Raw genomic sequence first — 27,337 nt, 5'->3', positions numbered from 1 at the left:
CAATTGATTCTTCAAGGGTGTTCACTAGGAATTGCTTCGGAATTATTTCAAGATATCTCCAAGAGTTCATCAAGGGATTATAGAAGATTATGAACAATGAGTTAATTGAGTCTTTCCTTCAAGAGATAATAAAGCGATTCATTCAAGAATACCTGAACTACATTCTAACGTAACTGTCACAGAATCTTGGAAGGATTTTTTTTTTTCGAAATATTGGACAAATTGTTCAGCAGCATTTATTTGTCAGTTCCTTCAAGAGACATTTTTATCATTACCTGATTGTTTTTAGAAAATACGATTAGATTAATATTGTGGTTTTCACTGTTTTTTTTAAACAACTTTTATGATTGCTTGGACTTCCCTTCCTCCCCTTTATGAAAAAAAATGGCTACGTCCTTGGTTGCAATTTTTACTATGAACATAAATTTGTTCACTTGAATCCATTTAAATAAAGAATTGATGTGGTCTTCATTATAGGAAATGTTAATAACGAAAAATTACAATTGCCCAACTAATAATGTTGCACAATACATGTATCTGGTAATCAATTCATCACGTAACGTCTCATACCGTGACATAATATTTCATCATCATCCCAGAATACCAAACAATTTAGTCATGAAGCTCATTTGAATTTTATTGCACAAAGGAAAACACACTTCAAGATCGATGCTATTTCCATCTACCCTCAGCATGACAAGCTATGACAAGTTTAACCCCATCGCACCACCACCTCCATTTTCTCCTTACATCCTCCAGCACTCCGAAACAGAACGCCTTCTCCCTCCGAAAAGAAAAACTGAAAAGCACATTGTTCCAGTGCATTTTACTCCATTGAAAGACTTTTTGGTAATGTGATGCTTCATCTTGCCTCTTGGGTAGTGTTGATTTATATTTCTAGCTTTTCTCCTTTCTATTTGCTCACCTGATCCAGAATTCTCAGTCGCACGTGAGACTTGTTTCCTGAATTTTTGCTTATGGTTTTACTCTGTGTAACTCTATATCCTTTCGGTTCCGGTTTAATTCTAGTAATTATGCTAAACACCACACGCTCGCACTCCTGATACAGGTCAGCTGTCCAACTTTCTCCGAACCCGCTTCCCGCCACACGCTTAATTTAGATGTGTAAGTCTCTCTTTACGCCCGAAAATTCCTTTGTCTTTCTAGTCAATTTTGCATTAATGTAGATACCTACCATAAGGAAAAACAGCGTGAAAAGACAACAGAGTTTTCGGCCGCCCTGAAAGACTTACACATTTAATCCGCAACTGAAGTTAAGCGTGTAGGTGGAAGTATCTCCTGTTGTTCTCTTCCATTGCTCTCTCTCATTCCAGTCTCAAAACTCCCAGAAACAAAAGCGCCAACACAAAAAAAGGCGAACAAAAGCCCACACGAGAAAATATAAAGCAACATTTGTATTTTCTGCTTCGCTGTGCCACACTGCAGTTCTTCTCGTATTTCATCCTGCTGGCATCTCGTCGACCCGTCGTCGTCGGTTGAAATCACGTTCACTTACCTCCTAGTGTTTTTCCTCTCCGGTAGGAATGAGGATAGCAGCACCACTGCTGCTACCAATTTTTAATAGTGGCGGTAATCTCGGCAAACCACCCGAACCAGCCCGACGACGAAGCTGGTGGCCACCGGAGCAACCAGCCCGGAAGCCCCGCTACCGCTCAGCGATGACGTTTGGTACTTTTTGCCGACGCAGTTCATCCGCTCCAGGGGCATGTTCTGCACGTAGTACTCCCGGTGCTCGTTGGCCATCGTACACATGGGGCGCTTCTTCTGGGTCATCTCGTCGTCGCGGTTCTTTAAGTCTCTCAGCAGGTTCGGGAACCAGGCCAGCTCGCACGAACAGATCAGCGGATTATCTAGGAAGAAAAGGAAAGGAGAGGCATGTTCAAAAGAATGTTTTCCACCATACTTGGTATGATTCCGTATAGAACAGAAAAATATTGAAAATTTGGGAATAAAAAATAGTTTCGAATTATTCCTGCATTGATTTTTGTATGGATTTCTCCAGATATTCCAAGTGGAAATTAGCCAGAGCTTTCTTCTAGAATCGCCACGGCTCAGTATTAATTTTTCTATTGAAAGTTTTAAGACAGGGATGATTCTGTATTCTAGGTATTTCGCCGAAAACACATCCTATTATAGGAATTTTTCTAGGTTTTCTCTATGCAATTCCACTAGGCATTCAGATTCGAAACATAAGAATAAGCAAGCAATTCTTGCTTCACGAATTTGTGTTAAGATAAGATAAAAAAAGAGTAAAAAAAGATCCTTGAAGTAGAAATTTTCCTTTTTGTTTTTCTTCAATAATTCCTCTAGGATGCTTCCAATAATTTCTCCAGGATTCCCTTCAGAAGTTCCTTCAGGGTTTCGTTCTGGAAAATGTTCCAGGGATCTTTCAAGCATTACTCTAGAGATTCCCACAAGTATTCCACGGGTTCTACCCGGAATTTCACCATATTCTTTCAGAAAGTCTCAAAAAGGTTTCCTTTAAAAAATTGTTTCAGATATTTCTCTAGAGATTCCTTCAGGAATTCCGTCAGAAATTATTCCAGGAATTCTGCCACGAATTCCACCATGGATTGATTCAGGAACCCCACAATGGATTTTTTTCGATAATTACTCCAGGGTTTTCTTCAGGAATTCTTTCAGTGATTCCTTCAGGAATTCTTGATGGGAATCCTTCAGGCATTCCTCAAGAGCGTTTTCCCAGGAATTCCTACAGAAACTCCTCAAGCGATTCCTTCAGGAATTCCTCCAGGGATACCTACAGGAATTCATTCAGGGTTTCCTCCAGAAATTCTTCAGGGATATTTTCAGTAATTTCTTAAGGCAACTTCTTCTAGAATTCCTCAAGGCATTTCTTCAGAAAATCCTTCAGGAGTTCCTCCAGGGATTCCTTCAGAAATTCCTCCAGGGATTCCTTCAGAAATTCCTCCAGGGATTCCTTCAGAAATTCCTCCAGGGATTCCTTCAGAAATTCCTCCAGGGATTCCTTCAGAAATTCCTCCAGGGATTCCTTCAGGAATTTCTCCAGGGATTCCTTCAGGAATTGCTATAGGGATTTCTTTAGGAATTCCTCCAGGGATTCCTTTAGGAATTCCTCCAGGTATTCCTTCAGGAATTCCTCTAGGTATTCCGTCAGGAATTTCTCCAGGGATTCCTTTAGGAATTCCTCCAGGGATTCCATCAGAAATTCCTCCAGGGATTCCATCAGGAATTGCTCCTGGGATTTCTTCAGGAATTCCTCCAGGGATTCCTCCGGGAATTTCTCCAGGGATTCTTCCGGGAATTCCTCCAGGGATTCTTCCAGAGATTCCTCCAGGGATTCCTTCAGAAATTCCTCCAGGGATTCCTTCAGGAATTTCTCCAGAGATTCCTTCAGGAATTGCTACAGGGATTCCTTTAGGAATTCCTCCGGGAATTCCTTCAGGGATTCCTCCAGGGATTCCTCTAGGGATTCCTCCAGGGATTCCTCCAGGGATTCCTCCAGGGATTCCTTCAGGGATTCCTCCAGGAATTCCATCGAGAATTCCATCGAGAATTCCTCCAGGGATTCCTCCGGGTATTCCTCCTGGGATTCCTCCGGGAATTCCTCCTGGGATTCCTCCAGGAATTCCTCCAGCGATTCCTCCGGGAATTCCTCTAGGGATTCCTCCGGGAATTCCTCCAGGGATTCTTCCGGGAATTCCTCCAGGGATTCTTCCGGGAATTCCTCCAGGAATTTCTCCAGGGATTCCTCCAGGAATTCCTCCAGGATCTCCTTCAAGAATTTCTCCAGGGATTCCTTCAGGAATTTCTCCAGGGATTCTGTCAGGAATTCCTCCAGGGATTCCTTCTATGATTCCTCGAGAAATACTTTTGAGAATTTCCCAGTGGTTTCTTTAGGAATTCTCTCAGGAATTCATGGATTTCTTCAGGAATTTCTCCAGGGATTCCTTCAGAAATTGCTCCAGAGATTCCTTCAGGAATTCCTTCTGGGATTTCTTCAGGAATTCCTCCAGAGATTCCTTCAAGAATTCCTCCACGGATTCCTTCAGGGATTCCTTCAGGAAATGATCCAGGGATTCCTTCAGGAATTCCTCCAGGGAATCCTTCAGAAATTCTTCCAGGGATTCCTTCAGGAGTTGCTCCAGGGATTCCTTCTATGATTCCTCGAGGAATACTTTTGAGAATTTCCCAGTGGTTTCTTTAAGAATTCTCTCAGGAATTCCTTCAGTAATTCCATCAGGGTTTCTTTCTGGAATTTCTCCAGAGATTCCTTCAGGAAACACTGCGGAACACGGTTTTGTCTCAAGCCATTGCCGTTTTCAGAAATACATATAATGGCACGTCTAGTTTTTGAGATACTGACTGTTGAAAATGCAAAATTTGACTGTTTCAGCCAACTTGCATGCAAGTTTGCCAACTTGTATGGTAATTTATTTGCTCAATTTGTCACCGAATTCAAACTTCAGGTATAAAGCAATAATTATCAACAAAGTTCATAATATTTTCGATGGTTAAATATTATTTTTTGGTGGTTCAGTAAATTATTGTATTATGCCATATAAGAGAAACGATGAATTTTATATGAAGACTGCAAGCATATTGAAAAAAATCGATTTAAGCTAAATTTTGTCGTGAAATTTCAACTGATTTGTATCTAAATTAAAAGTTCCAGTCCTATTTAGCATATTTGGTAGATTATATCACAAAAAAGTTTGATAAATCATACTCTAAATTTCATGTAAACATCAAATAAACCAGTGTTTTATACAACTATGGCGACCTGTACCTTAAAATTGTGTTATGCTGGAACATTTCTGAGAACGGCATCAGATTCAGCGACCCAAAATCTACTAGAAACACATATTTTGATCCTTAAGACACACAAAAGTGTCATTTTTGTTACACTGTGAAATCTTCCCGAGATTCCTTCAGGAATTCCTCCAGGGATTCCTTCAGGAATCCAAGGATTTCTTCAGGTATTCCTCCAGAGATTCCTTCAGGAATTTCTCCAGGGATTCCTTCAGGAATTCCTCCAGAGAATCCTTCAGAAACTCCTCCAGGGATTCCTTCAGGAATTCCTCCAGGGATTCTGTCAGGAATTCCTCCAAGGATTCCTTCAGGCATTCTTCCAGAGATTCCTTCAAGATTTTCTCCAGGGATTCCTTCAGGTATTCCTCCAGAGATTGCTTCAGAAATTCCCCCAGGGATTTCTTCAGGAATTCCTCCAGTGATTCCTTCAGGAATTCCTCCAGGGATTCCTTCAGGAATTTCTTCGGGAGTTCCTACAGGTATTTCTTCAGGAATTCCTACAGTGATTCCTTTTCGAATTCCTCCAGGGATCCCTCGAGGAATACGTTTAGGAATTTCCCAATGGTTTCTTCAGAAATTCCTCCAGGAATTCCTTTATGAATTCCTCCAAAGATTCCTTCAGGAATTCATCCAGGGATTCTTTCAGGAATTTCTCCAGAAATTTCGTCAGCAATTCCTCTAGAGATTCCATTAGGAATTCCTCAAGGGATTCCTTCAGAAGTTCCTCCAGGGATTTTTCTCAGGAATTAGTCCAGGGTTTCCTTCAGCTATTAATTCGAAGATATCATTTAACAGTGTTGATTTAGTGATATGTTTACAAACTTTTCAAGGCAAGGATTTCCGTTCGAGACGGCTTGAAGAATTCAACCAGATTTTTTTTGAAGATGTCACAATTTTTCACAATTAAGTCCTCCAAGAATTCTCACAGCATTTCTCAAGGAATTTATCAAAGGAGATGCTAAGGAAATTTTCCAAAAATAATTGGTGAGAATTCCTAAATAAAAAATCACTAATACTGATGAAATTTCGACAAGACAGAAGTTCCTCAGAGATCTTTGCTGGATTTCTTAAATTAATTATTGATTGATTTACCAAAGGAAACCCTGCATAATTTTCCGCAAGATTTTCTTGAGAAAATTAATAGAAAATTTCGATTGAAGCTCTTGGATGAACTATAAATGGATGTTCGATGATTAACAAAACAGTGTATTTTTGAATAAAAAATAATGATGTTCTGTTAAAAAGTACTGTTCTATAATGTTAAAATAAACACTAGCTTTATCAATATTCTAAATGATACATGGGCCCTTACATACTACCAGTCTAGGTCCCTTTAAAATCTGGTTTTCCTTGCCTGTATACATTTTAGTTTGTTATAAACTCAATGCATACTGCTATGAGCTAATTTCACAATGATTTTGGGACCCTCAGGAACTTGGGGTCTGGTGCGGATCGCACCCCCTAGCTACGATACTGATATCAAATGATCGATAATTCTCGAAAACTTATTCAGATAGTTTCAAGTCAAAAATGTGAACAAACTTACTTTATCGGTCCTTCGTGTTTTTCAGACGAAATTCCACACGTTCCGCTCTTACCCAACTAGATTTTTTACTTTTAGAACGTTTAATTGCGGAATTACAAAACGTTACTTACGCCGAATCTAATTTAAACTTTCGCAAGCCAACCGCTACTTTCACCGCTCCGTTGTATGGAGAAACAAACTGACTTAACCACGAATCAAAACAAAACACTACTTGTGTCGATTTTACACTGGTAGAAAAACGTCAAAAGTAACTGAATGAAACGGCTTATCATTTTGTTATAATTATTTTTGTGGGAAACAATATAAACTACCTAGTTTTTGAACGCGAGCTGATTGTATGCAAAATTTAAGCGATGTACACGGCGAAAAAATGTTAAAAAGGTGATTCAACGGTTATAGAAGACAGGTTGTGATTCTTCTTAATTAATTTTCTCAAAACCGTGTGTAAGTTACTTACATCAATTTGAAAAAGTCATCGAGAATTACCAAACACTTTTGGCAAAATATACTATTCAGAAAAATGGGGATTCGTCCCTTCAGAGAACTGGCGTTCAGGGGCTTTTGGGGCAAGACATCACGATCTGAAATCCAAAGAACCAATTCTGATCAAGTTGTTTCCCTTGTCATTTTAACAGGAATGTTCCACTCCAAAAAGCATTTGTCTCAGTCAAGCGACAGAAAAGTTTTGATTACGTGACATTCACAACGAACTATGATGGCTCCGGTGCACCGCATTGTTCCCCGCTGTAAAAGTAAACTTCCATTTCGTATCGCTTCGAACTAATGTAAAACTATCCTACGCCAGTGACAGGCGACCGCTTCTGTTATGGTTCAATATTGTCACCGAGCTGAATACCAAACGAAATCAAGATCTGTACCGACGACAATCATCCTAACGAGTTCACTAACTTATAGCTCACGATTTGATAGGACGAAATGTGATCATCATCCGTGATATTCGCCCCACACTTGTCAGCCGTCAAGCAATCAAGCAAAGCGTGCACGGTTTGAGCACGCTTCTGAAATGAAATTAAGTCACGTTTCCGTGGGCCCTTCGGTACCTTTTTCACGGGCTGAAAGTTTTCCGCAACATCGCAGCTGGAGTGTGATTCTTGTTTTGGATGATACAGATTAGAATTGGGACCAGTCGTTATGGAGTTTCTAGGTTTGATGCAGAAGGTTTTATTTTATTTTATTTTAACGTGAAATGGAACCAAGATAGAACTGCTGCAGTAGTCAAGACTGGAAAATTGCATGGGTTAACGGATGTTCTACGTTAATGCTACCATTTGAAGGTAAATATATACTTATGCCACTGTGTTCCACAACGTTGTGCTTTTAACCTAAAATCTCTTACTGATGTTTAAAAAAATGGGTTCAGAACACAGTTATTTTCCCTTGAGAACACGAAACGAATGCATAGTTCATTCATGGATAGTACCCAGACAACCAAAATGTACGTATAACGAAATCACCTGTAGGCTTTGTATGTGCAACATTTCACTTATAAGATGTCGCGAAAAGGCCTTCTACGTACAAAAGGAGGCGATATGCGTGCGTATATTATGTGATGAATAATAACATACATTGCGAGTGAATAAATATTCTACCGAACTAACCTGTACTCTTATGCGACTTAACGTATGATAACAAATGTTGATTTGACAGCTGCTACGGATCGATTAGACATACTTTGTACGAGTGTACGGGACGAAGCAAAATGTACAAATGAACTCAGAAAAAAGTGTTTTATGCGAGGAAACTCATCAATTCGACGAGTTTATCCACGGTGTTTTGCGGGTTTGATGTAATTAGTACGAATAAACGAGTTACAACGTGAACTTTCATGCGATTTCTGGTTGTCTGGGTAGTAGCAACTAGAAATTTAGTATTTCGAACAGAGTATCAGATAGAATGAAGAATTAACATTAAGAACCTTTGAACGGGGAGGAGCAATACTAGCTCTATAATCAACAAGTTTAAATATCAAATTTAATTATTCAGTATAATAAGGTTTTTGCTACAATAAAGTATTGAAAACCAACAATAAAGATTCCATTGTCGTAAAATAAAAATATAATTATATTTTAGCTAGGTTTCCAATTTCCCGCATAAGAAAGTTAAATTAACCCATAAAATTCAGAAAATTTGCGCATAGAAACTTTATGGTATCTTCCTTTACAGGACAGACTTCCTTAGCGTGAGAAGAACTTCCTCAGATGAAGCATTAAGCATCCATGCGGCAATGTTTAGAGCTATAACTCCACTTTCGGCATCGACGGCACTGAATAAGTTTAATATTAGAAGATCACGGTGATCAATTCAACCAATGGCACTGAATAAGGAAAAGGGCTTTGGAAGTTTCTTCCAGGTTTCTGGAAATGTTCCCATGTCATACGGACATCGCACATAAGTCTTGCTTTTTCTGAAGCCTCAATATTATTAAGATCACTTTATAGAGTTAACTAAATAATATTCTTGAGGAAGCCCTTTCCGACTTATGCCACTTATTTTCAATTCCATCAATTCAGATTATTCCTTTCCAAAGCTCGACGTTCAACCTTTAAGTAACCTTCAAAAAAACTTTTCGCTTGGTTTCATTTAGTTGGGCCGCCTTAGGCATTTTGTATCTACATCCCTCCCAGCAAAATACTTTTCATGGTGATGGAATTACCCCGGCATGTTATTCATGCGCTACACCGCAAATCCTTTCATATTTTCGTCCACCTAATCCCTCTGTGGTGTGCTTACAGCGCTTTATTTTTAAAGGGGATAACTATTTAACATGAATAAACTCGTTAGAATGATCACAAGTAGTAAATTTAGTCTTAGTTATTGCCATGCAATCCGTTGATATCGCTAATCCGGAAATTTGATTCATGTAGGACAATCTTCGTGGAAATTTAATCAGAAGACTAGCAGTGAAAGTTTACTCTCCGAAACTCGTTCAACATGCAACGGATAAACTGACAGCAAAACAAAAGATAACTCACCCATGATGTCGACCACACGCAGCGAGTCCATGATTGGTTCCATCACTTCCTCCGGTATGCGCGTCAGCTTGTTGTTTTGGATACTGAGCGTCTCCAGCGAGTTGAGATTCTCGAAAACCAACGCCGGCAGCACTTTGATACTGGAATAGGAAACAGAGCAAGAAAATGGTAAATTAATGGAAAAACCGAAGCGTAAACGGAAACTTTGCTCTTTAATTATGGCCGAGTCGTTCGGTGCTGCGACCCACGTAGGGGGAGGGGGCACTATGGAACAAAATGTCTGTTAATGGAGATTTTTTCATTTTACAATAAAAGCGTCCTAAAACATTACAAACGTGTAGAGTAAAGTGGGGCAAAAGTTCTAGTGGGGCAAGAGTTTCTTTTTAAGATTTCTAGCTCAAATAAAATCAAAACTTAGAAATGTCATGGTGGTTCGAATGTTATTCAAGTGAGAGACTTTCACTCCAAATATCATAAAAATCGATTGAGATTTGGAAAAGTTATGGCTATTTGTTGTTTTTCGACGTAAATATTGTAATATTTGGTCAAACTTTCGAACCAAATGAAGATAAAATATTTTTCAATATTTTATGTAAGGGCGTTTCTAGGCCTATCATAAGGATGCTTTGACGTGTATTAGTTTTTCCATAAATAGTTGGAATCAATTTTTGGCCCATAGCGGGGCAAAAGTTCGAATCTGCGGGGCAAAAGTTCAAATCTGCGGGGCAAAAGTTCGACCCATGTATAAACCCACGGAAAATTTTTCAAATTTTCTGAAATCCACATATTATCTTCAAATTTAGCGAAATTTACCTGATCGTGCGAAAAATGTCACAAAAATTTTACATTTTCACTTAGTTTTGTGAAAAACTGCTATTTTTTGAGTGTATTACAATTAACCCTGTTTTGGGCATTTTTTGATGAAAATTTAGTGTGTATTTTTCGGCAAACATAAGTTTACGGCTGACATAAAGTATGCCTGGCATAAAAGTATTGATATTTTGTATTTTAGCCAACGAACTTTTGCCCCACACTAGATTCGAACTTTTGCCCTACCGGTGGGGCAAAAGTTCGTTTAAGACAATCAATTTTGAAACTGTTATAACTAAAAATGGGTAAATATTTTGACACAAGTTTGTTCAGCAAAGTTATAGTCAATATGTTGAAGGATCGCTGTATGGTATTTGTTTTGTTTCATCTGCTATTATTTTCCTGGAAACTTTGATTATACCACTAAGGTCGAACTTTTGCCCCACCTTACTCTAATCGAGCTACACCGGTTTTGACCATATTTTGGTCAAATGTACATTCACTTGAAATATGCAAAAAGCCCAATTTTTATGGCCAGTGGGACCGACCCTCGTGATTTAAAATTTGATAAAAACCCATGATTTTGCTCAATTTCTTATATTTGAGATATATAAAAAGAATAACATTTTACATTTGAGATTTAAAATATATTTTTAGTCGAATGAGTATAGTTTTTATTTCAAAAACTCTGACTCCGTATTGGATTACCATCCGTCCTTATTTAGCAGGACATGTCCTGATTTTCACAGGGGCCCAGATAGCCGTAGCGGTAAACGCGCAGCTATTCAGCATGACCAAGCTGAGGGTCGTGGGTTCGAATCCCACCGGTCGAGGATCTTTTCGGGTTGGAAATTTTCTCGACTTCCCAGGGCATAGAGTATCTTCGTACCTGCCACACGATATACACATGCAAAAATGGTCATTGGCATAGTAAGCTCTCAGTGAATAACTGTGGAAGTGCTCATAAGAACACTAAGCTGAGAAGCAGGCTCTGTCCCAGTGGGGACGTAACGCCAGAAAGAAGAAGAAGAAGAATGTCCTGATTTTGAGCTTATTCTGAGGTGTCCTGATTTACTTTTCTTATTTCAAGTTTTGTCCTACTTTTGTCCTGGTTCGCGAACAATGTAAGATGTCAGAGATATTTACAATTACGAAAAGCTATCCTAATGATTGTACTCCGTTTGGCATAAAGTCGTTTGGCATAAGGCCGTTTGGCATAGTGGCCGTTTGGCATAATGGTCATTTGGCATAATGGCCGTTTGGCATAATGATTGACTCAAAATAAATATTCGCATTTTTTAAGCTATTACCGAGATCAACACCACCGAGCCCATAGCAAGAAATTTTGTTAGGTTCTTAACAAGCGTGATGTTCGTTCAGAGATTTTCCAAGCTAAGAATTTCAAACATTGTTGTTAGCATTACTAAATAAAACTCGTGACGGGTCTCTTCATCTCAGAACATAGAGTATCTTTGAGCTTGTTGCGATTCATATTTGAAAACAGTAAATTGGCAAAGAAAGTTCGCAGGGCGAGATGGATCTACATAGGTCCGAGTCGTGTCCAAATGGGACGACACAGCAAAAAAAAGATAGTTCGCAGTTACTCATCAAGGGAACGCTCATTGGATATTTCGTTGCAGATCAAGCTCTGTCCCAGTTTGGACGTAACACTCGATTAAAATTACTTGATAAAAGAATGGAATTTTTATGCAAAATATAAAAAGCTCTAATCCAAAGATCTATCAATGCGACTTAATGCAAAAATATCCTATATACGAGAGCAGATTATTTTTCTTTTAAAATGTTTAAGGCTCTAACGCAAAAAAAACTAACCACAGCATAGCTTAAACGAACAACAGATCTTTAAAAGAAATTTTTTGAGGCACAACTTTTTCTAATTTTGGAAGTTTACATCAAAAACACCGTCTAATGTCGAGAGAAGAGAAAATTTGTGATTGAAAAAATATATTTTTCCAGCATATCTCGGAAGGAGATCACGCGTTTGCCAAAAAAAATATATGTGAAATATTAGCAAATTCTAAAGTAATTATCATTCTATCAACACATCTGGCAAGAATTGATGAAACCGAAAAATATAAAAATGGGTAACATTTAGCTATACTAAGTTATAAAATTTAAAACAGTATAAATTTAAAGAACAGCCTATTTTTAAAAGAAGGTTAAATTTATTATTAATCCAATAGAAGAATGGACGCCAAAAATGATTACGGCACAATAAAACGAAAAGACATGTGCTACTTTCTCCGAATGCCATTTCCCCGAATGACTGGTTTCTCCGAAAAGTGGGGACGAGAAAGAACGATAAACAGTCAAAAGAAGTAAGTATTCTGTCATTCTCGGCTATGTGTATAGCAAGAATGCTGAGGACGGTAAAACTCGGAAGAACCACCAATTAAATAAAGAAGGGTGCATATTAGATGGTCAGTTCGTTCACCACCCTGAAATGTATAAAGATACGACAATTATGAGTGCTAAAAACTTTAATCATGGCAGAAATTGAGCATTCCTAATATTTTACTATTTTTAGTTATTACAAGTGTTTTGGAACATGGTTTAGAGTTGAAAACTCTATATTGGGCATAATCACATTTTTTTTGTTCTCAAATTCTATCAAAATTGCTGTTTTTTTATACATTTTTTGGCTGTCAACTTTTTCAAAAAACTTTCGTTTTGGGCAAATTTAGGCAAAAATAATCTTCTTCAATCGATTGCTTAGCCTTAAAAGTGCGTTTGAGCAAGATTTCTCCGCGGGGAATGACGGGGAGCGATTTGCAGGGTATAAAGAAGCTCTTCTAATAATTTAAAGTACTTTCAATAATAAGTGACATTCGAGGATGCTGAAGCTATACGAGAATGAGTTGTCGACCAGAAAAAAATGTGCTGAAACCCAAATTTGCACGGGTTTTGATGAAAACGGATTAGTTGAGTTTTGAAGCAAAATTATAGGTTTTTTGACATGTCCAGCTATTTTACGTCTGATCATATAGAAAAATATTTTTCTTTTTGAATTCTCATACAGGGCAAAATGATTGAGATAGGTAAAATTTGCCTATTTTCAAATGCTCATAACTTTATGAAAAACCGATGAAATTGGATGCATCCAGAAGCAGTCGACGGCAAATTTGGTCTTGTTTCAGGAACTTACTTGGCCATGCATTTTGGCCACTGGACACCGGAGATGTTCCGGATTTTCCAAGGCCATGTCCAAATGTCATTTTTTCTGTCGCTTGGATTTTTGTGCGGTAAAGTTGGATAGATGTTTAAAATTTTCCTAGAAACAAGAACTAAAAGGAAGTTGAATGCTGCTGGACGCATCAAGATTGGTTGGAAATCTTTAGAAATATGACTATTTCCGTAAAATGGTTCCGGAAAACATGGTCAGTCATGTTTGTATTTTCAATTATGTAAATATTATTCAGAACTATATCCAAGTGGGCATCGACCTTAAAAATGATGTTTCCAGCAGCATATTCAGAACCATTAGATACAAAGCCTACTTTATAGAAGGTTCCAGGTGCCCTGGGGAAGTGGTCAATTAGGAACATATCAAGAACCATATCGATATGGGCATCAAACTTCATGATTTTCAAAGGTTATGCTTTCCGAAGCATTTCCAGCACCATTGACTGCCATGACGACTCCATAGTAGGTTCCAGGTGCCCCGGGGGATTTGGCCAATTTGGCCGTTCACCTGTTTAGAATCGCCTTCTACCATGGAGGGTTTCATGGAGAAGAAATGAATAATTTATGGAGGGATCCTTAGAGTGATTTCTGGCGGAATTTTCGTAAGAATTTGCTAGGAAATCATTGCTGAAAACACTCCAGAATTTCTTTCAAAAAAACATTTGAGGATTCCTGCAGGAGATTTTTTGCTGATTTTACTAGTGAAATCCTTATTAATTGAGTAATTTCTCGATAGATTCTACGGAACATCCTGCCGAAAAGGATTTATTCTGAATTTCTTCAATATTTCATCTAATAATTCTTACGGGGATTACTCACATCGTTTATACAGGTAACCCTCAATCTCTTTTCCAAGCGAAAACGCAACGAATTTGAACTTAGATCTTTATAGATATCTTTCAACGATTCCTGCAGAACTTCTCCATAAAGTTCCTTTTGTGATTCTTTCAGACACATACTTATGCTATCACTTACCTTCGGTGATAGCATTCGGAGCTACTCCGCTTAGCTTAGCTTAGCTTAGACTGACTACACATATCAATGGTTGCTATTCCGTGATTGTCCGAAGTCAATGAAAATGCACAAAGAATCAACTAGAAGTTCGGCTGAGATCGGTCATAATCTTCTTCAGTGTGCATAATTCAGTGCCTCTATTTGTACATGGTCAATAACGGCGCCGGCCACGTCCTTGCAGTCAGGTGGGATTGGGGGTAGGAATGTTAGTGTGCAACCTTTGCTATTTGGAGACCGTGTTTGCCTCTGCATCTCCACAAACGTTACTGGGAGGGATGTTTGTTAATGGGGAGGATCGTTGGGTCACAGAATTCACTTTGATAAGCGATTAGACCATGATAAATAGTTATTTGTGATATATAAACATGCTTATATGTAAATATAATATTTTCATTCGATATGAACAATATTAATGCCGAGAAAAAATATGCCGACACTTTAGATGACGAACCATTCATAGTTTGTTGAAAAATCATATTTACGTCTCACCGTTGTAACGATTAAAGGTGCAGGCATACATATTTTATAGATTAGAAAAAGTAGCATAAAACGAGCTCACCAATTGATCCGTCATCCTTGAGCAGCAACAATCCACTTTCAGCTTCACTCGTTTGCTCGAACTGACGACTGCTCGGGCTTTCTTGACGCACTGCCCAGGAGCAAGCGTCATCGTCGAAAGATCAAAAAGGACTAATCGAACGCGGCGCTTTTTCACGTTACTCGACCGACGCGCGACATGTTTGATCCTGCCCTCATCGCCGGCCCCCGCTGGAGCAAGCGTCAAGGTCGAAGGACCAAACACAACTAAGCGATCGCGTTTTTTTTTTTCATTTTCACTCGACCGACGCGCGACATGTTTGATCCTGCCCTCATCGCCAGCCCCCGCAGGAGCAAGCGTCAAGGTCGAAGGATCAAACACAACTCGGTGATAGCATTCGGAGCTACTCCGTGCAAGAAATTAACTCTTAATTTGTCATTCATCTCATAATGTTTAGGAATTTTACCAGAAGAGAAGAAGTGCGCCAAGGTTTTTAAAGGAAAAGCTACAAGAATTAAATTCTGATATATCCTGATAATTCATGTTCTGTAACTTACATTCTAATTACCTTAAAATTTTCTTAAGGGTATCTTCCTTATTTTTTTATTATTTATTTCAGAATTTAGCCAGAAATTAATGCATCAATACCATCTAAGTTTTTTTTTTTTTGTTACCGCTTTTCCAGTTAATTCCCCACAGATATTTTCAGAAGACCCATCATAAAGTGCTCATTGTCTCATGGGCCGAGAGATAATTTGATAAGCAGAATTCTCGCGAAACATTACTAAAGGACCTATGAACAAATGAGAGGCTCTATTTGTTTACTTTCTCTTTGATCAATAACTGAGTAACATTAACCTCTTCTGTTGCGTTTTTTATATGAAACGCTAGTCAAGGAAAATGCCTTTCGATCTGTAGTGAAAACCTTCCCTAAAGCTTTAGTATTCCACTGTTATAATCAGAAGAGAGCGAGAGAGGAGAGAATCTCTCATTTGTAATAGATCCTTTAGTAATGTTTCGTGAGAATTGTTGTTTTGAGTGTTCTTTGTGCATAAAAATATGATCGACCGAGTTGCGTTATAAACCCGACAATTTTCAATTTTCACTCGGCAAGCTTCGTAGAATAAATTTACCAATCGTGCTGTAAAAATCATCGTTCCTGTTGCGTAAATAACTATTTTCTAAAAACACTTTTTTGACAAAATAATTTCACTCCCTTCCCATAGTGCCTTGGAGGAAAAATCCAAGAGAAAGGATTCTCCATTAGTAAATTGCACCGACCCCTGAATCTGATAACTTCTTGCACCGTGTGGGTTGGAAAACTCGGGGTAAACAACTCTTCGGTATAAGAGCGCACTAAACTTACTCATTTTTCTGCAGATTCAGGAACGTAATCGAATCACCGAATCCGACGAAAGCATCTTCGTTTATGGACGAGATGTTGTTGGAACGAAGATCTAGATGCCGCAAACGATGCAACGGTCGAAGAGCTTCGCTCGGAATGCGGTGCAGATTGTTATCGCCGAGACGAAGGTACTGGAGATTTTCTGCGGAGGAAAAATGAGAATTATACAACGTGCATAGATATCAGACAGTCAGTGGTTCTTAATATTCCCTACCTTCCAGTCCCTCGAAGGCATCCTTATCGATGTAGGAGATGGAATTTCCCTCCAACTCCAGCGAGTTAAGCAGAATCAAATGGCTGAAGACGCGTGCCGGTACCTCGGTGAGCTGGTTGTGGGCCAGGATTAGGGCATCCAGATTGGAAAGACCTGTCGTTGAACCCGCGAGCAAAATAAAACAATTTTAGCGCTGATGGGCTTTCGGGCGATTGCTATCAATTTCACATTACCTTCAAAGTCACCCTCTTTAATGGTTTTGAGACGATTTTCCTGGAGTTCCAACTTTCGCAGCATGTCCAACTTGGAGAGGGCTTTTTGCGGGACGGAGGTTAGATCGTTGCCACCGAGATTCAGACGTTTCAGCTTTCTGTGAGAAAGGCAGTAGTAAGAAGCGGAATAATAGTTTTAGCATTAATAACTAAACTCAAATCGAATTGAGTAAAAGTGATACTTATAAGCAGTCATTAAAATTAATTTATGACAATAAGAAAATAATGAAATGATAATGAATATTCGAGCTGTTTAGTAGAATACCTATAAGTAAAACAGAATTTGTACCATTTAACTCCACTAGACTTTGTATCCTTTGACAGATACGCGTTTTTCGAACTCAACTGTAAAGCTGTCTTCAGTGTCGCTACTAGACTCGACTCTAGTACACGACACCGAAGACGGCCTTACAGTTGAAGTCCAAATACGCGTATCTGTCAAAGGATATAAACTCTAGTGAATTTAAATAATGGAATGCCACCAAGCAAATTATTTTTTTTTTTTTACTGACAGCATAATTTTTTACTAAGTCAGGAGGGGAGTAGAATATATTGAATCCATTGTCTTACCAAGTGTGATAATCTAACAAAGAAAACAAAACTCCAAATTTATCGAACTTACTTGTCTAACCCTCGGAAGGCATCCGGTTCGATGGACGTCAGCTTGTTCTCGTAGATGGTCAAAATCTCCAACGTGTCCAGACCCTCGAACGCCCGGTTGTGGATAACCGAAATTCGATTGTGATTCAGGTTCAGTATCAGCAAGTGGTGCAGATTCTTCAGTGCGCTCGAGGGGACCGTCAACAGCTGGTTCTGGGAAACATCCAGCTGAGTCAAACCACGACCTAAAAGGGAAGAGGGCGATGGGAGAAAGATAGCATAAAACGGCTGGATTAGAGATCGATGCTATTTTATCTTTTTGTTATGTAACACAATCTGCCGGATGGTGGAGTGGGATTGGGGCCCGAGGGATGAAAGCTGAAACGATACCATTATCAAAGTTGGTTATTCTGTTCCGTTTACACCCTTCAGGGTCAGATTTACTGCGTTGGCAAGGCTTTTTAATGGGAATCGTGAATTCACGTAAATCCCTTAACAAAGGAAGCGGGATAAGTTACAGGTTTATCCACAATGATACGCTGATGTAGTCAGGCAGGGGTGTGACTCTAAATTATATTTCCATTATATTCTGATGAATCATTCCATTACTTTGATTCATCTATGTTTCGATTATGTATTACCATTCAAGTATTGGTAATTATTTGTGAGGAATGATTTCTCGTGTACTTCATCGAAAATCAATTTAAAAATTGCAGTTACTTTAATGATGGGTACGTAAATACTTATTATCTAACAATCAGAAAACTAATTGATATATGCTCAGCTGAAACATAATCGAAGGTAGTCTATGTAACATGTGGATTGATTTGTTACTAGTTAGAAATAATATCAAACCATAAAAACCTGAAAATAATTTCAAGGTAGCTGTTATTTAGAACAATATGCACTGTGCCAAGACTCCCTTTCAAATATGGAATGCTTATAGACTTGGGTTTGGCAGAAGTTCTACCTTAGCTTTATAATCAGTATTTTCAGAAAAACAAGAACAGTCATGCGTTCAATGTTCATTGATTTGTATCGATTGATAAATGCTATTGATGGATCCGACAGAATATTAATAAGGATATCAGATTTGACTGTTATCGAAATTGCCCTAATCATTCGGTAATATAAAGAAAGATAATTGTTTCATTATAGGTTGTGTAGGAATGTTTCAGTACGAGGAAAGATAATTAAGTTGAGCTGAAATATTAATTAAAATGAATAGCTTGTAAAATAATCGCTAACGTTTTCGAAGCATTCCATACATTGCAATTGGTAAGTAAGGCCCAGATAGCCGTAGCGGTAAACGCGCAGCTATTCAGCATGACCATGAGGGTCGTGGGTTCCAATCCCGCTGGTCGAGGATCTTTTCGTAAAGGAAATTTTCTCGATTCCCAGGGCATTGAGTATCTGCGTACCTGCCACACGATATACACATGCAAAAATGGTCAATCGGCAAAGAAAGCTCTCAGTTAAAAACTGTGGAAGTGCTCATGAGAACACTAATCTGAGAAGCAGGCTTTGTCCCAGTTGGGACGTAACGCCAGAAAGAAGAAGAAGAAGTATCCTATTTCACCACTGCACTGATTGTTATTTTTTGAATCTGGATAAGAAAGACGAAGATCTATTTCAAATTAAGTTTTTTTGTCGATCATATTCATTGAAATCTTAACAACGACAAATAAAAAAAAACAATTGGTTATTGTGTACCCTAACTCGTTAGTCAATTGAAAACTTGTTTTTTTTTTGGTAACAACAGCAAGATTCCTACAATTTAGCCTATATGAAACTGGAAACCAAAATTATGTAACGGAAATAAGTTTATTTAAAACTGTTTATAAATTACAATTATCAATAAACGTACGGTATATCAAACTATTATTCGTCAGACTATCTTTACGTTCCAGTCAGTAATTAATATCAAACTTTGTATTGATTTTCTAAATTCCAATGTTTTTTAGCCAAATCGCTAAAATAAAAATTGAAGGGGAGGGGGGCTTGATCTTCTTCATCTTCTTTCTGGCGTTCCGTCCCCACTGGGACAGAGCCTGCTTCTCAGCTTAGTGTTCTTATGAGCACTTCCACAGTTATTCACTGAGAGCTTACTATGCCAATGACCATTTATGCATGTGTATATCGTGTGGCAAGTACGAAGATACTCTATACCCTGGGAAGTCGAGAAAATTTCCAATCCGAAAAGATCCTCGACCGGTGGGATTCGAAACCACAACCCTCAGCTTGGTCTTGCTGAATAGCTGCGCGTTTACCGCTACGGCTATCTTAGCCCCAGGGGGGCTTGATGTGCCACGTATTTTCCAAAGGGGATAGGGGAACTGTGGGTGAAATAAACAGGGGGGGTGTAAAATGAACAGGTTTGTGTTTTACAGTAATTATGCTATGAATCTATGCAAAACATTGCACCATCCTAAATACTCAGACTAAGGAACTATTTCGACAACTCTAGCGCGATCTAGAACTGTCAAAAGATAGAAAAGTAAACAAAAGCAAAGTACGCCTCTCCTTTTTCTCATATGATGTAAATTTTCACTCCTGGAATTTAAGGTTTTTATGACTAAAACCATCAAAAATCTATTTAACTGCGTAGCACATCATATCTTTAAAGTATTTATGATAAGTAGACGGAAATTGAAAGTATTTTTATCTTTTAATTTCTTAGAACAAATGTTTTGAAGATGTCGATTGTTTGCGGGTAAAATGAACCACTCGAGACGGGGGTTATATGAACACCATCGCAGGGTGAATACTACCGGGTTCTATTTCAGATGCCGAGAGTTTTCCGGAGAAAATACAAAGATATACATGGACAGCCATCCAAATGGTCGCGGCTAAACGTTCCATCGATTCCGGATTGTCCGTGAGATATGCATTGAACTGTACCAGATGCCGAGCATCATGCCGCAACCCATTCAATTTGAGTGATGTTCATTTTAACCCCACTACATGTTCTTTTTACCCTTTACCCCCAGTATATGTTCATTTTACCCACATGTTTGGAACATTGATTCTGTGGAAAGACATTTTCAAAACTATGATAATGTTGATAAAATTCTACTTCCATCACAATATTTCATCTTGTTACATTGCATAAACATCCTTCTTCAATTCTGAGCAATCGAAGAAGAATCTGACAGCTTCATAAGCAAGAAAACATGAAAATTGCTTAGGGTGTTCATTTTACCCCCAGTTCCCCTATCAGCATTCGTGACAAAATACTACGAGTGGGGAGAGGGGTGTAAAAAATCAGTAAAAAATGATACGTCATTTATGGACGGTCCCTTATAACACAGTTCGACAAAAAAGTCGATCTAAATGCACAGATACGGGACACCCCGGGCTTGAAAGTATAAAATAAAGCATAAATAATGGCGTTTTTAGAATGTTCGTGTCTGCCCCAGGTCGTTTTTTAAAATATACTTGATCTATGTATAACTATATTATATAACTATATTAAAATATACTTGAACATTTTGCATTTTTTATTCAAATATCTAATCTAATCAATAACCCGACACAGTGTTTTATTTTTAGTACAGCAGAATTGATGTGCCATATTATGTTTTAAGCTTGAAATTCTCCAGAAATATCGTGGTTTATGAACAACCCCTTTACCATACTGTGAAGACGTCCATAAATTGCGTGTTCATTCTAGGGGGAGGGTCTGTTCAAAGGTTAAGAGTCATAGAAATAAAAATAAAAATTTGAAGAGTTGACCACAAGGGAAAGGGGGATTAAAAGTACCAAAAAATATAACCACGTGGTTTATGGAGGAACCCTTACAGGTTATTTTGTTTCTTGTTTACTAGAATCAATTTAAGATCTAAAAGACTAACGAACTTCTCTATGGTAGTGTTGCATCATCTTTGCTTCATTTTTCATACATGAACAGCACAATGACAATACTTCATTTGGTCACAAAAAGTGCCTTTTGATTGTTATTGGGCATTTAAGCATTTTTACAAATATTAAAATATGTACATTTCCAAAACGAATGTATTTATTGTTCACGGAGATCTACGATTCCTTGACGTAGAGTTTATTTGCAGTTATATTATCTTCTGCTTTATTTTTTGTACATCACCTTTTTATACTTTCAAGCCCGGGGTGTCCCGTCTCTGTGCATTCAGATCGACTTTTCATTATTTTTATTATAATAATAACATCGTTTATTTTACAGGTCGGACTCGATTATCCGGAGTATCGATTTCTTTTCATTCTGAAAAATCAAATCCTCCTGATAATCGAATCACTAAAAGAGAAATTTAAATCTGAGTAAAAGAACTTAAATATTATCGTTTTTCGTTGTTTTATTCATATGATGCAGTGGCGTAGCCAGAAATTATTTCTAAGAACATTTGATGTCTTGAGAAAAAAAAAATGTTTTGACCAGCATACACAAAGAACCCCTTTTTCAAACCTACTGCTAAACTATTCATATTGTATTTTGCAATACATACTAAATTTTGTATCTCGAATTTATACATAAAAACTGACAAACAATAATATCAAAAGTATACACCGGATAGTAGACTCGATTGAGTCTGAAATTCCGGATAATCAAATCGAGGATAATCGAGTCCGTCCTGTATTATCTAACAATAAAAAAGTAAATGAATAAAAATTAATATTTTTTTTTCATCCCTTGATGTCATTGAGTTCAGAGCCGCTAGCTGGCGCTGGTGAGCAGGTAAAAATGATAATTTCAAACTAGTTCTAGGTTGTGATTCACAAGATATAGAAAGTTCGAGTCTTCTGTAAAGTTGTTCAGAAGGCCAAGGACATCCGGAAGATTAATAGTTTAGTTCGCGATATTGCCGCTAAGTGGCGCTAGTGAGCATGTAAAATTAAGTGTTTCAAACTCGCTCTATCTTTTAATCGACAAGAGAAAGAAAGTTCGAGTCTTCCAGTTGAATCCAGATCGAAATTTTGAGTCTTCAGCAAAGTTGTTCAGAAAGTCAAGGGCATTAAGTGAAGTGAATTGAATATTAATTGAATTGAACATGAGTTCCTTGGATATGGAACTAATCAAATCTGAAACACTTGAATATAAAGTATGTTGAACTAATCAAACTTGAAATACGTACAAAGTGATTTAAGCATGATCCCCTGAACAACTTTGCCGAAAACCCGAACTTTCTATCTCATGTGAATCACAAGCAAAAACTAGTTTAAAATGCTGATTTTTACATGCTCACTAGCGCCACATAGCGACAAAATCGCGAACTAAATTATTTGTCTTCCGGATGTCCTTGACCTTATGAACAACTTTGCCGAAGACACGAACTTTCTATCTCTTGTGATTCACAAGCCAGAACTAGTTTAAATTGCTCAATTTCATATACTCACTAGCGCCACTTAGCGGCAAAATCGCGGACTAAACTATTTGTCTTTCGGATGTCCTTGACCTTCTGAACAACTTTGTCGAAGACCCGAACTTTCTATCTCATGTGAATCACAAACTAGAACTAGTTTAAAATGCTCCATTTTACATGCTCGCTACCGCCAAATAACGGTAAAATCGCGAACCAAACTATTTGCTTTCCGGATGTCGTTGATCCTCTGAACAACTTTGCTGAAGATCGCTTCTTTGCAAATCGTAAGGATCTCGAGATATAACAATGTGAATTTACCTGTTTTCAGGTGATGCTAAACTTTTTGGGGGTGATTCAATATTCAGCTGAGTGTTGCAATACTTATTTTAGTGAGTCCGTATTTATGACGGGTAGTGTATGTAGGTATTCTAAAAATATTGAAACAATTTGTTTCAATATTACCATCATCATCTTCAACATCATTAGTTCTCACTTTTCATACCTCACTCCTCATTCCTTATTATCTATAACTGAACAAGAAGAGTTACAGAATTTTGTTGGTTTCTAATTGCAAAAAAGTATTATGCCAAAATATCCAACCGAACAGTACCGATGTGAATTTCATATACAAAACTGCGATGGGAATTTACTTTTCGGATGTTCCGGGTTTCCAGAACCGGGTATGAATAACTAAGTGATTTGAGAATCTCTATTCGCATTCCACGTGAATACCTATTCAAAAATATGAGGACGGTACAGATTACTTGTTTAGTTACGAAACTTCAGGTTATCAAATTAAGGGTCTCTAAAGGGACCATTTTTCAGATATAGCAGGTTCCCGGTTGCCACAGTGACCAAATCCGGATCTCCGGGAGATTTTATGAAACTAGACATGTGTGCCTTTCATTTAAGCCCAACAGAACTAAATTCGGTCAACACACTGATTTTTCCGAGCTGTTTGAATTTTCGGGTCGAAAACGACCCTAAGTCACAATATGTAACTTTTTGTTAGGGACTAAGGAAGGTTAAGATTATCAGCTTTACTGTGTGATCGCAAATGTTTTGTTGTTATTGTGCCTGCATTTTTTTTTTCAACATATCCTTTAGGTTATATGTGTCGGTCTGATGAGCCTGAAAATGTTTTCAAATTATCTCGTGATTATTGTTCAACTAATCCTTTAAAAATATTGAACAATTGATTGGTGGTTTTTAAGGTATTTCTGTCGGCATTTTAATACCAGTTGTTGAGGAAAACATTGAGAAACTTTGTTCATAACTCTAAATGACAATTTGGGCAAAATGTTGAGAATAGGTTTTGCCGTAGTCATTGAAAATAGTTTATTGAGAAATTCCATGAGTGAATAAAGGAAGAACCCATGGTCAAAATGTTGTGGATATTGTAAAAAATTGGTATCTTCTTTCCCGTCGGATTTATCCAATATAGACATTTGGAAATTATCTCTAGCAATCTAAACCAGCATGACGCTTCTTCAGTAGTCAAGAGTTTTTCTGACTACATCCTTGCGTCAGCTGGAAGGTGGTATTGGAGAATATTTGGATGCTTACTGTAGACATTTTCAAGCGCCTCTATAATTAAAAAGATCATTAAAACATTTTTACTGTTATCAAAAATAAACGTTAAATTTCACACATTATTCTGCAAAAAGAAGAAGAAAGTAATGATTAATACAATTTTTCCACTGATTCCGCAAAATCTAAGCTGCATTTTTATTTCTGCCATCCGTTTTGATTTTTTCGGATATTTCAGAAAACTCCACAGAAATAAAATTGGAAATTGTATCCCTATTGTTTGGATTGTATTTTCAACAGTAGCATTAATTGGTGCAATCCTTGAGAAAAATCATTTGTGCCAAAGAGATTTCACAAGCAGTTTCTTCAAGACTGCGTTAAAAATCTAACGGTATTCTTGTGAAACAAAAAAACCTCAATGAAAGAAATGAAACTTTAATTTTCAGCAACAAAACTATCAACAATTTTCACTAATTACTCCTCATGTTGCTTCAACAATTTCCGCACAATTTACTTCATTGACATTATTTTTTCAATAAATTCCTACAAATCCTCTGATTATTCATTGTGCTACTCTCAGCAAACATAATGCTTGATGGAATTTCGTTATTAATTCTATTTCTGGGTGCATGGCGGCATTGAAAAAGTGCCATGATCAAAAAAGATAGTTGTAGTTGTCGTTTTGTAGTTTTTTATGGGTCTCACTGTGAATATTTGATTGATGTCATTGTAGTTTTTTTACGGGTCTTACTGTAAATATTTGATGGATATCTTTCATCTTTTCTTTTTCTATTCATTCCTGACATTATATTTCAGCTGTGATAACATTGATATTAGCATAGTAATTTGCAAGCACTACCACTTTTTTCAACTTAGAACCTTCTTCACTACGTAAGATGTGAGGTAACCAAAATTATATGTTCAGGAAATCCCAAAAATAAACCTTCTTGAATAGATCCTTTCTTCCAAATATGCTACTTTCAATATGTCGTACTTTAAAGTTGCACATGTGCACTCTAGAACAGTTGTAAATGTCCACTGAAAGTAATACCACGCCTTAACTGTGTATAACAAGTGTGCTTTTCAGATGTTACTATTATCAGTTCACGATGTCTATGCTTTTGGGTCTTGCATTTTCTGTAAATTTTAGAAATTAAAATGATAAAAAACAGCATTTCAAAATTCTCGACATTGGCATCATCCGCATTTTGGCAAAATAAAAATCACGCCATGTTGCCAAAATCGGTAAGGCACTGTATATGTTTATGTATGGAATCTTTATTGACGAAAAATATATTGAAAAAAATGAGAGAACCTGTTTTCAGTGCTTGAATCTCGAGATAATTGTATTTTGGAAGAATCACATTCAAGAGATGCGGGAAGTGTCGCAAATTGTAATTTTCCTAAAAATGCCTTTAAGGTCGTTCGACTAACCCCCCTCATGAAAACCCTTGCTATACTCATGGGTACACCCACCTAGAAAAATGAACGGAAAATAAAACAAAAATAAAGTTGCACGGCAGTTCATATCAATTTCAGATGTGGCCATATTGATAAAAATTGCATTATCAAACCTTTTCGAGTGGGAAATGGAAAGTGGTGCTTTTCGCTGCCGAATAATAACCATATATTAATTCCACTTACCCAACGAGCTTAACGAAGTCTCCTCGATGGCGGCCAAACTGCTGTTGTGAATCGTGAGATGTCGAATGTCGAGCGAGAGGAACACAAATCCCTGCAGTTTAGGCAGATTGTTATGTCGTAGCTTCAGATAGAAGATAATGGGATTCTTCCCCTTTAACGCGCTCATCGCCCTGGTAATGTGCTGAACGTCGGTCGCTTCGCACAGAATGTCCAGACCGTTCTTCTTCACCTGACACTGACACGGGCTGATTTCGCCCGCTTGAGGACATGTTTGCGGCGGATTGGATTGACCCGTGACCGGTGCTAGGAGTTGTAGCACCACCAGAAGTATCAATACGGTCCCCACTCCAGTCGCTCTCAGTGCCATCGGTAACCATTGCCGGCATTGCTGGACTGGACAGCAGGACCGTCTTCGTTGCCGCGACGGAGTCGAATTCGCTAGCGAGGCGATACCAGACGAGTTGACGGCGCTGTCGATGGTGGTCCTCGTAATCCTCGCTGTCCGGTGGACACTCCCTGACGGCATCTTCCCGTGGGAGCCGTCTAGCGTTGTTTCTTCTTCTTCTTTCGAGACAACACGTTGATTACGTCAACATCTGCAATGGAGAGGAGAAGGGGATGTTTGTATTAGGGTTTGGTGTATCATTTTTGAATGCAATATGTGAACGGAATGGATTACAATCAGATTTTATTCACGTAAGCATTACTTGTTGCTTGTTGCTAGTACGAATCTTTACGGAAAAAAATAAACATCTTTTATATGGATTTGATACAAACTTTTTTTTTATTCTTTTCTTCTTCTTCTTGGCATCACGTCCTCACTGGGTAAGAGCCTGCTTCTCAGCTTAGTGTTCTTATGAGCAATTCCACAGTTATTAACTGAGAGCTTTCTTTGCCAAAGTTGCCATTTTCGCATTCGTATATCGTGTGGCAGGTACGATTATACTCTATGCCCAGAGAAGTCAAGGAAATTTCCATTATGAAAAGATTTTGGACCGATCGGGATTCGAACCCAGACACTTTCAGCATGGCTTTGCTTTGTAGCCGTGGATTCTAACCACACGGCTAAGGAAGGCCCCTTATTCTTTTATTAATGTCATTTGAGACATCAGAACTTTGGCAAAGAAAGCAATAAGTTAATAACTATGGAAGAGATCATATGAACACTAAGCTAAGAAGCAGGCTCTGTCCCAGTGGGGACGTAATATCTAGAAGAAGAAGAAATGTAGTGTTGCACTTACAGAAGAAATTCTTCAACTGCATCAAAATTCATTTTGCCTCCCGCAAAAACCTAATGGCGTTTTCAACAACCACCATGAATAAAACATCCCTCCCGTCAGCATCATACTGTAGCCCAAACCAAGGGGCGGTCCATTTATTACGTAAGACAATTTTTGGGATTTTTGAACCCCCCTCCCCCCA

General features: G+C 38.0%; 1 protein-coding gene across 4 annotated transcripts in view; it reads right to left on the bottom strand.

Moving 5' to 3' along the window:
- Positions 1–278: 278 nt before the first annotated feature.
- The window catches only part of LOC5567280 (slit homolog 1 protein), a 95,174-nt gene continuing 68,115 nt past the window's right edge, over positions 279–27,337 (bottom strand). For all 4 annotated transcript variants that reach the window (XM_021842433.1, XM_021842434.1, XM_021842435.1 and 1 more), the window contains 7 exons: positions 25,916–26,511; positions 17,431–17,653; positions 16,770–16,906; positions 16,537–16,689; positions 16,284–16,464; positions 9,352–9,491; positions 279–1,871 (listed from right to left, as the gene is read on the bottom strand). In XM_021842433.1, coding sequence (XP_021698125.1) covers positions 1,579–1,871; positions 9,352–9,491; positions 16,284–16,464; positions 16,537–16,689; positions 16,770–16,906; positions 17,431–17,653; positions 25,916–26,441 — 1,653 coding nt within the window. In that variant the 5' untranslated portion in view covers positions 26,442–26,511 and the 3' untranslated portion in view covers positions 279–1,578. The remainder of the gene's footprint in view (positions 1,872–9,351; positions 9,492–16,283; positions 16,465–16,536; positions 16,690–16,769; positions 16,907–17,430; positions 17,654–25,915; positions 26,512–27,337) is intronic.

Source organism: Aedes aegypti, chromosome 2 (genome assembly GCF_002204515.2).
Source record: "Aedes aegypti strain LVP_AGWG chromosome 2, AaegL5.0 Primary Assembly, whole genome shotgun sequence".
NCBI classification, from domain to species: domain Eukaryota; kingdom Metazoa; phylum Arthropoda; class Insecta; order Diptera; family Culicidae; genus Aedes; species Aedes aegypti.
Note: the sequence above shows the minus strand (reverse complement) of the source record. Positions and strands in the feature narration are given on the sequence as shown.